At 37.8% G+C, this 13,092-nt stretch overlaps 1 protein-coding gene across 1 annotated transcript in view; it reads right to left on the bottom strand.

The window, feature by feature from the left end:
• The window catches only part of ASB4 (ankyrin repeat and SOCS box containing 4), a 63,200-nt gene extending 50,758 nt beyond the window's left edge, over positions 1-12,442 (bottom strand). The window contains exons 1-2 of the mRNA XM_058568689.1: positions 12,256-12,442; positions 2,482-2,781 (exon numbers count right to left, since the gene is read on the bottom strand). Of these exons, the coding sequence (XP_058424672.1) occupies positions 2,482-2,781; positions 12,256-12,442 (487 nt within the window). The remainder of the gene's footprint in view (positions 1-2,481; positions 2,782-12,255) is intronic.
• Between the last annotated feature and the right edge of the window lie 650 nt (positions 12,443-13,092).

Below are 13,092 nucleotides of genomic sequence, written 5' to 3'. Positions count from 1 at the left end.
TGATCTAGGAGGAGTCACTCCAATTTTGAGACTTAACGTAAAGCTAATGCAACCAAGTCAGTGGAGCATTAGCAAAAAATAGATATATCAATCCATGGATCCATACATATTTGACCAATTGATTTTTGACAAAGATATCAAGGCAATTCAATGGTGAAAGCATAGTCTTTTCAACAAATGATGTTGAAATAATTGGACATCTGTATATAAAAAAGATGAACCTCAATCCATACCTTATACCATATACAAAAATTAACTCAAAATGAATCAAAGACCTAAAAGTAAAACCTGAAATTATAAAACTTCTATACAAAAACATAGGAGAAAATTTTTGTTACTTGGGTTAGTCAAAGATGTCTTAGATACAACACAAAAAGCACAAACCATAAGAGGTAAAAATTGATAAATTGAATTTATCAAAATTAAATACTTCTGCTGTTTTAAAGACACCATTGTGAAAATAAAAAGGCAATGAATGAGTAAAAATATTTGCAAACCTCATATCTGATAAATGGCTAGTATCCAGAATATATAAAGAACTCTCACAAATCAATAATAAGAAAACAAACAACCTATTTAAAAAAAAAGAGGAAAGGGGGCCAGCAAGGTGGTATAGTGGTTAAGTTTGCGTACTCCGCTTTGGTAGCCCAGGGTTCGCAGATTCGGATTCCACGCACACATGTGCACATGCCCTTTGTAGTTAATCCCCTCACTCTACCCCACCTCCAGCAACCACTGATTTGTTTTCTGACCCTACAATTTTGTCTTTTTCAGAATATCATATAAATTAAATCTGGTTTCTTCCATTTAGCATAATGTGTTTGAGATTCATCCATGTGGTTGCACTCACCAGTAAATCAGACCTTTTTGTTGCTGAGTAGAATTCTTTGCATAGATGCTACACAATTTATCCACTCCCCAGTAGCAGGGCATTTGGATTGTTTCTAGTTTTTGGCGATTTTGAAAAAAAAAAGCTGATATAAACATTTGCATACACGTTCTTGTGTGGACATGTTTTCATTTCTCTTGGGTAAATACCTAAGAGTGGCATGATGGGTTGTATAGTAAATTTATAAGAAACTGCCAATCTGTTTTTCAAAGTGGTTGTACCGTTTTGCATTCCCACCAGCAATGTATGAGTCCAGTTGCTCTCCATCCTTGCCAGAACTTAATAATGTCACATTAAAAAAAAAAAATTATTTCAGCCATTCAAATAGATATATAATAGTATTTTATTATGATTTTAATTTGAATTTCCCTAATCCCCAAGGATGTTTTTGTGTATTTATTTGCCAGCTGTATATTTACTTTGGTGAAAAGTTTGTTCATATCTTTTCTTCTCTTTTTTTTTTTGTGAGGAAGATTGGCCCTGAGCTAACATCTGTTGCCAATATTCCTTTTTGCTTGAGGAAGATTGTCCCTGAGCTAACATCTGTGCCAATTTTCCTCTATTTTGTATGTGGGATGCCACCACAGCATGGCTTGATGGGCGGTACGTAGGTCCCCACCTGGGATCCAAACCTGCGAATCCTGGGCTACCGAAGTGGAGCACCTGATCTTAACTGCTACATCACTGGGCCAGGCCCCAGAATGATGATTTTAAGTGAAAATTAAACCATGTCGTTGTCTTGCTTAGAACTTTTCAGTGGCTCCATTTCTAAACCCCATCCTTTGGCCCCCAGCAAGCTGTATATGATCTAACATGTCCAATGTCATCTTGTGGCACTCCCCTCTACCCTCTACCCTCCCACCCCACCCGACACCATGACACTCTGGCCACCTGGTCTTCTTCCATTTGTTGAATAGTCCAAGTTTTTTGCTCTCCTAGCAACTTTGCACATGCTATTCCCTATACCTAGACTCCTCTTCCTCTTGGCTCCTTTTTTTAGTGGCTAGCTCCTTCTCATTCTTAAAGTTCAGCTTACATAGCATATCTTTAGAAACGTCTTTATACATTTTATAATAGGTCACTCCTGACATTCTTTCATAATACCTTGTTTTGCTCCTTTCCCAACTTACAATTATATGTTTATGAATCTGTTTTGCTAATGCTTATCTCCTCTATTAGAATATAAGCTCCTTCAGGGCAGATACTATTTTCTCTTTTCACTTACTTAGCACATTAAGCTGATATATCATAGGTGCTAAATAAATATTTGTTAAATAAATGTGTAAATTAACGAGCCTCCTACAATTAAAAAATAATAAGATTCTAATGTGATCATCACTGAATGACAGGGGCCAACACATATATGTATATGGTGTATACATGTATATATATATGTATGTTGTGTATATATGTATATGTATATATTTTGTATATATATGTATGTATGTATATATATATATTTTTAGGGCCCCCTGGATGAGGCTTCATGCATGGGGATTCCTGCTATATCGTCTGAGTTAAGTAAGGATCACCACATTTCGAAACCATGAGTGTGCAAGTGATGACAATGTCAGCCACCCAGAAAGGCTTACCTCTCCAAACCAATTGCTTGGCACAGAGAATGGAGCTTGGAGTTGTACAGAAGTGTAAAGCTGTGTGTCCACTTAAGGAATAACAATTGAGCTTTGCTCCACGGTCACAGAGGATCTTCACGCAGTCCAAGTTGGCCATTTCACAAGCCACGTGAAGAGGGGTTTTCCCATTGGGCCTACAGTTGATTGTAGCATTGTGGTCCAGTAGCACCAGAAGACACTCCACATGACCAAACAAGACGGAGAGATGCAAGCCTGTTGCCCAGGAAGACTTTAATTTATAACTAGGCAACCAATACCCTGAAAAAGAAGAGAAAATTCAACTTCTTGGCCTAGAATTTCTCCCTGTTTTGTGAGGATTTTTACAAAGTATTTTACTTTGGTCACATTTATAAAATTGGGAGGGAAATGATTTGGAAGTTGTAAACTAGTAGCTGATGAGTCTGCAAATGGTTAGTTTAGTAGCATATTTGGGTGTTCTTAAGTGGGCCAGGCGCTCTCGAGTTCTCACTGTATCTACTGCTCTCTATTATCTTGTTCCTTTATTTACTTTACCTTCCTGGCTCTCCAAGGAATTTGAGTTTGAGACCTTCACTTATGTGATTGCATTTTATTTTACCTGAGAGTAGAGTCGAGGAGACTCTTACTAAAGAATTTTTTAACTCCCAACCATTGTTTCCAAAGCCATTAGTTACAAGCTTATAATTTTTATTGCATCACAGTTCTTTTTCCCTATAGTTGTGGCTGTTGTTGTCAATCTAAGGTGTGAATGTATTTGATGTCTTTAAAAAACTTGTCACACCAAGGTTTTATCTGCCTGCCTGTCAACTTATACAATATGTCCTTCCAAAGAAGAATTTAAGTTAACTCACAAATTTTACACAATACAAGGTTTTCTAATGATCTAGAAAATAAGGGCACAGAAAAAATAAGGTAGGAAAATAAAAAGAGGTCAAAGATAAGTACACAAAATGTAAACTGTGTCCCGTACACTAAAACCACATTGCAAAATTAGCCTTTGAACTTTTAGCAGCCAAAATAAACAGGAAAACATGATGTGTTGCACAATTAACTATACCGACAAGCTATACACAAATTAATTGGTGAGAAGAATCATAGTTATTCCTAGAACTGAGATCTTAGATAAATTTTTCCCACTAGTTGTTGGAAACGTCCTCTTCTCTCTCTCTCTCTTTCCCATATCTCTCCTTTTTCCCTCTGACCTTTGAGTTCTAAACACTGAGCTAGCTCCTTTTATCCAAGCCTCTAACAATTGCCATATTTGACAAGCTATAACAAATAAAACTTTATAAACCTTCTTTCAATGTCAATACTAGAGCCATGACATTAAGCTCACCATAAGTGCAGAGTGGAAAATAGGTACAGAAAGATGAAATATGAATGGCAAGATGAAGATGTAGAAATAGCTCAACAGCTTAGAAGAGACTCTAGGGATGAAACAACAAAACAAATTTTAACATGGATAAATCAGAAGTTTGCTTTTAGGTTATAAAAATTCCACTATACAAGTACAAGGTAAGCAGAATATGGTTTAATGGTAATTTATTTGAGAAAAGACCTAGGGATTTGAATTGACAATAATCTCAAAATGAGCCGACAGTGGCATGGAGCTGCCAAAAAGCTAGTACAATCTTAAGCTACATTAATAAAAGTGCAGTGCCCAGAACAAGAGAAGTAAAAGTTGTATTCTTCACTGCTTAGATGAGGTCAGAATAAATCTAGAATACCGTGAATGCTTCTGCGCACCAGTGATGAGCATGTGGAGGGCACTCAGAGGCTGATGACCACATTAAAAGTGGGCCTGGTGATCAGATCTTAAAATTCTCTCATTTAAGTGAAAAACACTACATACATGCTACTCCTGGGTATTTATGCTACAAGTATAATCACTCGTGTGTGAAATACCCGATAAGGGCCACTGTATTACATAAGTCCCAGGAAGACTTTTTGTGTTGAACTTTTTGTGAAGAGTATGAAGTTCCCAGGAGTTGTGAATCCTGGCAACTCAGCCTACGGGCAAGAACATGCACAACACTATAGCATTGTTCTTAAAGGTTAACAATTGGAAACAGCCTCAATCTTCATCAATAGGAGACTGTTTAAACAAATTATGGTACATCCATACAATTGAATACTATCAGCCGTTATAAAGAAGGGGGTAGTTCTATGTATATAGATATGGAAAAATCTCAAGATATATTTTTGACCAAGAGAAGCTGGGAGCTGAACAGTATGCATAATATGCCATCATATGCAAGAATATTTATAAACACCTAGAACAAGAAACTGGTTACAGCAGTGACTTCCAAGAACTGGGGGCTGCAAAACAAGAACATAGATTTACTTGTCCTTGAATGCCCCCCTTGTGCTTTTAAATTTAGTATCTTGTGCGTGTATTACTATTTATAAAAATAAGTAAAATTAAAATAAACTTTTGTCCCCCTATCCAGAGGGAAAAAGTAGTTTAGTTTAAAGAGGTCATATATAGGGTGATACATAATGCTGATTAATCCTGAGGCAATGAATGAATCCAACCTGAAGTTTGTTTTTCTGCAGCCCACTCTCCACCCTAGACACACCCGCACACATTAATCCCTTTTTCATCCCATTAAGAATTCTAGGGCAATTTTGCTTTCTCTTTCTCCAATTCTCCCCTTATTCAAATCTGCTCTTTAAAAAGAAATCCAAAGTTAGTTCACACCAAGTTCTAATAAACTGAGGATTGTTCAAAGGGTGACCCTCATGGGATTATCTGAATTTATGTAGGAATCTGTATTCAACTAATAGAATTAAGATCTAAGATACAAATTCAAGATTCCAGACACTGAGAAGGCAAGATATTGGTGATATGGCCTTTCCCTGGCAGAGATAAACAGAATCACAGGCAACCTGGGCTGGAGTATTAACTTTGTGCCTGTAGTATATGTGTGTGTGTGTGTGTGTGTGTGTGTAAATAGATACGCACACACAATATAGGCATATATATCCATTTATACATTTCTATTTAGCTATGTACATTGAATCTGTGTTCCAAGCAAAATTTTTCAGCTCTGTGGTATGCAGCCTGCTTTTGATAATGAATGAACCACATTATCACCAATACTTAATCAGCCATTTTAATACTCAAAATTCTTCAACAAGCTATTTACAAAGACAGACTCTTCTAATTGTCTTGGAAAGAAGCTGGTTCCAGACCTGAAAACCAGAGTGTGTTTTGCCTGCCAATTAGCAGGAAAGATTAGGCAGCTCTATGGAGCCACTGGTTGGAAGTTCAGGCCTGCTTCTGCAACGAGAAGAAAAATGATCTTAACAAGGAAGCAACAGAGAGCTGATTAAGAAAACTCCATTTTGATTTAAAATCAAAGAAACACAGAATGTTAGCACTGGGGGGAAGCTTACCCAGTCCAAGCCTTCCATTTTCCAGATGAGAAAACTGCCACTTTTTGAGCCTGCTAGACCATGAGTTGCCTGCCTCGGGCCAAGCTAAGGGACTCAGGATATCCACAATGCATGTTTCCATCTGTTTTTGTCTTTGTGGGAACAGAATAGGTTTAGCCCCAAGCCCGCTTCACAAACCATGAGGAAGGAAAGAAGATCCTGAATTCATCTATAATAAGTCACATCTCTGACATGGAAATGCATTTGCTTGTTGATTTTTTTTTCTTCCTCCTAAATTCCCAGTAGCACTGGGAGAATCTATCCCACCCCTTTATTACATGAATCAGTCATCCTTAGCCTCTCAATCGGTTTCATCTGCATCTCCTATAATCATGATCATTAACCAGTAAATTGGACTCGGAGACCACCAGTTCTGGAATACAGGCGACCCGGCGAATGGAATTGTGCCTACAACTCATCTCTCCTAGACAGCAATGTGTGTAGGTGAGTGGCAACAAGACACATTAGCTGGTGCCCCCAGGGAGCCGAATGGAGAAATAGGAAGAGGACAGGTTGTGGGATATGGATCAGGGCCCGCTGAAGTGCATCGTGAAGCTGTGTTGCAGAACTTTGGTGGTGGTGTTGGAGGAAGAGTTTCTGGATAATTCCACTCTGAGCATAGCAGGAAAACCATCTGCAGAGAAAGGAGCAGCTCATAGCAAGGAGGCTGCGCATATATAATTACTACCTTAAAATGAGGCTGCGGCCACAGGTTATTACGTATCAAGTGTGGAAATGAGTGAGTGTCCTTTCCACCACACCTACCCCCACTGAGGACCAAACCTGAGGCAAAGCCATCCTCAAAAACCACCGTGATGCAGCTCCTGTTAACATACTTGTGTTGATGCTGAGATGTCAAGAGATCAGAATTTGTCCTCCAAAATATAACCACCAATGGTCACAGCATGACAGAAATACAGTTAACTAATCAGGCAGATTCATTTTTCATACTCTGCCTTCTTTCCACAGCAGAATTGTCCCAGGGCTTCAGAACCTACACTATGATTTATTCTTAGCATTTGTCTTTCAAAGGGCCCCCCTCTGCTCACCTCTGCAGATGCCAGGCTGCCCTTTCACTGTGTGCTCAGATTGCACAAAGGACAAAGGTGTAGTGGAACCTGGGAACAAAGCCCTTGAGGGGGGAGTGAAGAACCTGCTGCCTCACCTAATGGAAACCAAGTACCCTCTCGCCCCAGGTCGGCAGTCCGTGTGCAGTGATGCCTCCTTGCAGAACAGCTCTGCTTGAGCAAGAAGCTTAGCTGAGAAGAAGAAAAGAAATACAGATCCTTCCTCCTATGCAAAAATCCCACAGAGAACTCTCAATTACACACCATGCTCATGTGGATTTATAGTATCTACAGTTGCTTTTTACCTTCCCCAGACCATAATCTGTTTACATAATTTTCCCCTCATAACATCATAGATTATCAGCATGCAGGGGATTTAGAGAGGGTCTTGACAAAGCCTCCACTTCACAAATGAGGATAAAGATCTTGTAGAGATTAAGCAGCATAAATGCCCGTGTTTGTAACTAGTACTGACAGAGGTCAACTCAATCTCTGGTCTCCCCCACATTTTTAAATAGCCATCAGTGCTCTGAAGACTACATGTGGTTCACTTCCAAACCAATATTACTTGTATGCAAAAGTTCTAAAGGGATTTTAGAAGTTTTACTCCTACAAAAATATGCAGGCTAATCCTGTGTGTGTGTGTGTGTGTGTGTGTGTGTGTGTGTGTGTGTCTTGAATTTAAATCTGAAACCAAAGAGATATGCCCTGAGTAGCTGAGTAGAAAGCTCCCTGGCTCAGGAAATACGGTAAGGAGGGAAGTGTTTGGCCATCTTTTGGAAGAGAAGATTGATTCTGCTCCAGTGTTTGGGGGGATGTACACATGTCTGGTAAACCTTCAGCTAAGCCTGGGCTCTGCAACAGTTATCAGCTATAATGTTATCTGAGTCCAAAGAACCCCCCACACGGGAAGCCTCTGTTATTACAGCCAAAGGTTAAACACGCTGCTTTTGGCTGGATTAGCAGACATTTGCTCTGCCTGTGTCCGCGTATTTACACAGTCCTGAAGGATTATAGACTGAAGCACAATTCTTGGCTATTTTTTAACAGTTAATATTTCGAGGATAAATCTCAGAGTTCTCCCAGGAGAGAACAAAAAAGTAAGTTTGAAATGGAAATTTTAAAATAAAATAGTTTGAACATCTAGGAAGGGAAAAGAACCCTAGGCTGGTAATAGGAAAGTAGGAGAGCGAATTTCTGGCAAAGAAGAAAATTAGATGATAAAGAGAGTATTCATTAAGAGAGTAGAAATAAGAGCTTTCAAGATATTTGGATGGCAGTTGCTACTTAGTAAGGTAGACAGAGTACCTGCCAGAAAGTTTTCCAGTGAAATCATTCATTGGTTATTTTAATTAAAAATATGACTACCAACCACAGAACCTGTGGCTGTTGGCCATAAACGAAGTACATAAGCTCATTACACTGATTAATAAAAGGACTCTGATTAACCCTGCTGACGAGGGAATTGCATATGAAAGAGATAAGCATGATATTCTGCCTGTATCATTAATGAGCCAAGGCTCATACGTCTGAAGGAGAATCGAAATGTGTAGTCGGAAAAATCTTTGGAAACAGCTTTAGAGACGTTCACGTTTCCAGTATGGAGATCACAAGGAAGAGCAAATATAAATAGAGTTTGAGTTTTCTTCAAAACTCAGCTTTCACTTTAAAGACTGCATGCTTGGCTCATAATAAACTTTATATCGTTGACATCCCTTGACTATTCAATTAATTATTGCTTCTGGAAGTTAAAAAGTTGTTCATGTCTTTAACTTTTCTTCATGTCATTCCCATTTTAAATGGATGTAATTTTGCTTACTTGTTTTTGCTTTTAAGACTCATACCTCTGCCACTCTTTAGGAGATATCTCAAACGCCAACCAGAATGTTTTTAATGCTTACTTTACAAAGTATGAGAGAAGTTTTTTTTAACCAATAAAATGTGATTTTATCTGAAGGTTTAATTACGAAGTTTAAAATAACTTGAGGGGCCGGCCCCGTGGCTTAGCGGTTAAGTGCGGGCGCTCCGCTGCTGGCGGCCCAGGGTTCAGATCCCGGGTGCGCACTGACGCACCGCTTCTCCGGCCATGCTGAGGCCGCGTCCCACATACAACAACTAGAAGGATGTGCAGCTATGACATACAACTATCTACGGTGGCTTTGGGGGGAAAAAATAAATAAATAAAATCTTTAAAAAAAATTAAAAAAATAAAATAACTTGAAAAAATAAAATGTGATCTCTCTAACTTTAAGAATCATTGTGAGGTGTAGCGGGCTAGGCAGGACCCACCGTTTGAATCTGAGCTCTGGAAGCTGGCTTCTAAATCTGTTCTCTGTCGCATGGGTAAGAGAAGTTACTCCCTGAGATGGGGAAGCAGAAGTGACTTTCCAGACACTTTGTGCTACCTTCCTCACAAAACCCACACAATATTTGCTTAGGAGGTCCACTTTTGACTATTAGTGTACTAATTAGATTGTGGGTTCGGGGGAGCAATGTTTAGATCTCAAGTTGATTTTTTCGTGAACGGAGTTCTGAGTTGCCTTTCCAAAAATTATAAACTGACTTTCATACTGGCTTAGACATACTATATTTAGGGAAAAAATGTGGTCATTTTTTGAGATCCTAGGAAAAATGCTGTGCTATATCCTATAGGAAATAAAAATGGTTTGGGATTAATTATACTACTGTTGATCTTCTGCAGGAAAATCAAATGTTGAATATAGATTATATTATTATTTACACAAGCAAATTTAAAGGTACCATGGTATCTGTTATAGGTTTTACACATTGCCTTGCTTATTAAGCCAAAAATATCTAAAATCTGAAGATTCCCACACTTTAAAAGTAAACAGGTAATGTTCTGTTTCCTCATCTGAATGCTGGTCACATAGGTTTGTTTATTTTGTGAAAATTAATCAAGCTGCACACTTATGATTTGTACACTTTTCTGTGTAGAGCTTTTCAAAAGTGTTTTAAAAAAATCAAAAACTAGTGTATAGCAACTCAACAGCGTTCAACATCCAAGAAGTCCACTGTGATTTGATAAAGTCTCACAAAGTTTAATCCTTCAAGGCCATACAGGAAAAGTTCTCATTCCTTAGAATTATTCAGAAAGGACTAATTAACCCTAGCTAATTAACTAACTAACTAACCAGTGTAGCCTGCTCAGCTCTACAGTTTCCTGGGAATTCCTTTGTGACTTAAGAACTTGATATAACCACTTAGATCTACTTTCTTGGCTGGCAACTAAGATTCTATTTATCACTTCCATCTGACTGAAATATTAAAAGGTTTGATAGCTGGGTTAGAAGACACGTGAAAAAATTTCAAGAAACTTTGAAGAATGATGAGACTTTAATCCAAGTTTAAGATTGAAGAGACAGATTCTTATATATTCATATTTTAAACAGAATAAGTATATTTCTTTCTCTATACACACATGTGCACACACACACATACACGATTTCTTGCACAAACCCCAAAGATATGACCACAAATCCTATTATTTCTGTGCATACGTCTACCCAGCATGCATAAGAATGGAACTGTTCTTTTCCTTTCCCAGAGGGTGTAATTTACTGTCTCCCTAATTTAAAGCCACATCCCACAGTCCTAACACTATGAAAACACCCATTGGCGTGAATGAAATTTAGCTCTATGAGGACCATAGGGGACAACTCATATTGACAGAAAAAATTTTAAATGCATTTCTTCTCATTCAGGGGTGATGACACCATTGGAAGCAGGGGAAACAACTCCCTTCTTCCCCAGAGCCTGCCCCTAAAACTTTCTCACAACCTCAGAACCTTCACATGATCTGTGCAATTTGGCATGCTCAGAGATGAGAAGAGGCAGTCTTCACAACTCAGGGTCAATTAAATTACCCGCTGACTTGGACCTAAGTTATTTTACATTGGGCACAAATATAAATTTTAAAAAGTACCTTAAAAATGTGTTTAGCATTCAGACAATCTTTTACTGGACAAATCCATAAGATGAAAGTAACCTAACTATACAGTATACATTTTTTCTTTTCAACAGAACCCCCATCAACTACTTTTTAAAAAACAGACCTCTTCTTTATCTTCCCGCCAAAACAGCAATGCCAATTTGTTATAAAGCCTTCAAGTAAAAATCATAAACACAGTAACTGGCCTCAACTCTCCTGTCTTTCTTTCAGAACTGACAATCAGAACATAGTAAATTAAGGTAGAAATATATACCATTAGCATTAGTTTCTGAAAATGATGATGCTGATGATTTATATATGAATGGAAAGTATTTTAAACATGAAAAAGGAATTACCCTCTCTCTCTAAATGCTGCACACAAGACCTTATCATCTGTTTTGTTTAAACTGAAGTGATGTTGAACACGGTGTCTGTTTGCAGTCCGCTCACCAGATGGCCTCGCTACTCAAGTTCCCCCATTAACTAGCTGATTTGGGAAATCAGAATCTGAGTGTCTCTAATTTATTTCCGATTTATTAAGCATGAGTTCCAGAAAATGTCTTGATAAAAAAAATTTGGTTCTAATTTTGTTTTCTTTAGTTTTTTTTAAGGCAGATACTCTAAGTATATCTACAATTTTGATCTATCATTGTAGCCAAAGAAAACAAGTTAACTTTTTGGTTTTTCTGGTTTCAGCTTTTGTGCCTGAACTGAAAACTCATTACAACGATGAGGACCATCAAGGTTCGTCACGACACAGCCTTACCCATTCATTAACCCTCCAAATGGGGGCAAAATCCTCTTTTTCATCCAGATGGACATAAAGATGCTATATCTTTAAGTGGCTGTGTTAACAGAGAGTTAGCAGTCTGTCCCCAAGCCAGTCACTCTGTCTGGATTAGGTCTCAGCAGCCTGTTTAGCCATAATCTAGATATGTTTTCTTTATGTCGTTATAGTCACAAGAAAAGTTAGAAGAAAAGTGCATTACTAAATATGAGTGTCCAGGCTTTCAAATTCCAGGCACAGGGATATAGAAAGAAAAGAAAAAGGAAGAAAAAGAAAAAAAATATATATAAATTATATATATATATGATAGATATCTACATATATCATATGTATACATCAGCCCGTAATGTGGTCTAGTTTAAAAAGAAAGAAAAGATTAAGTTAGAAATATTTTGAAAATACATACTTAAAGAAACAATAAGAGCTACAGGTTTAGAGTGGGTGACTGACATTGTGCATTAAAAAAAAAATCTATTTTCTATAGCTTTTACAATTACTCCTATAATTTTTACCTTGTTTATAAGATGCCAAAACCATATTCTCATCTTCAACTTCAAAAACTGTGTCCACATCTATTTGCCTTTGGATTAAAATGGCCTTCAATTTTCCGAAGTCATTTAACTTTAGAGCCTCAAGGAAATTTCTCTTAACTAGCTTGGCAGCTGCAGATTTAGTCCTTGGGGCAACGGTGCCGTCCATCCTTCCTCTCCCTCTGAAGCTTTGTTGTGGTTTATCAGGAGAGCAGCACCAAGCAAACAGGCACATGCTGGAGAGTCCACAAACTGTCGGCTAATTTTATCCCAAAGTTATGCTGATCCGTTCTATTTATATAGGGATCACTTCAAACTTCAAAATATCCTTCTTGGCTGTCACTGCATTTTCAGGTCTTTTAAACGGGTTCTATACTAACTGATTCATTGAATAATATATTGTGTCAATATGAAGGAAAATCCTCACCATACTTTCCAGAGAATGAAATGTCACTATTATTCCTTATATGATCAAAGTAATAACGTAAGATGTAAAAGCTCTGAATGCTTTCTTTTTTTCATCAGTAAAAACATCTGGTGCCCAACTGGAGATCCAGTGTCTTGCTCTGATTAACCAATAGCCAAAAATAAAAATTTGTTATAGTTACTGATACATGTGCTTCTGAAAACCTATAATAATTTTGTAATCTGAGCCTGCAAAATCAGGCATGGTCATACACATTTGAAAACAAACAGAAGGTTTTCAAGTGACCTAGACTTGAAAAATTTCAATGTCAAGAAAGAAAGCAGGATGGGGTGATGGTGTCAAGGAACTGTTTTAGGTCAAAAGAGACTAAAGAGACAAAATAGCTAAATGCA

This window comes from Diceros bicornis, chromosome 3, assembly GCF_020826845.1.
Source record: "Diceros bicornis minor isolate mBicDic1 chromosome 3, mDicBic1.mat.cur, whole genome shotgun sequence".
Classification (NCBI taxonomy): domain Eukaryota; kingdom Metazoa; phylum Chordata; class Mammalia; order Perissodactyla; family Rhinocerotidae; genus Diceros; species Diceros bicornis.
This window is presented reverse-complemented; position numbering and strand designations above follow the sequence as displayed.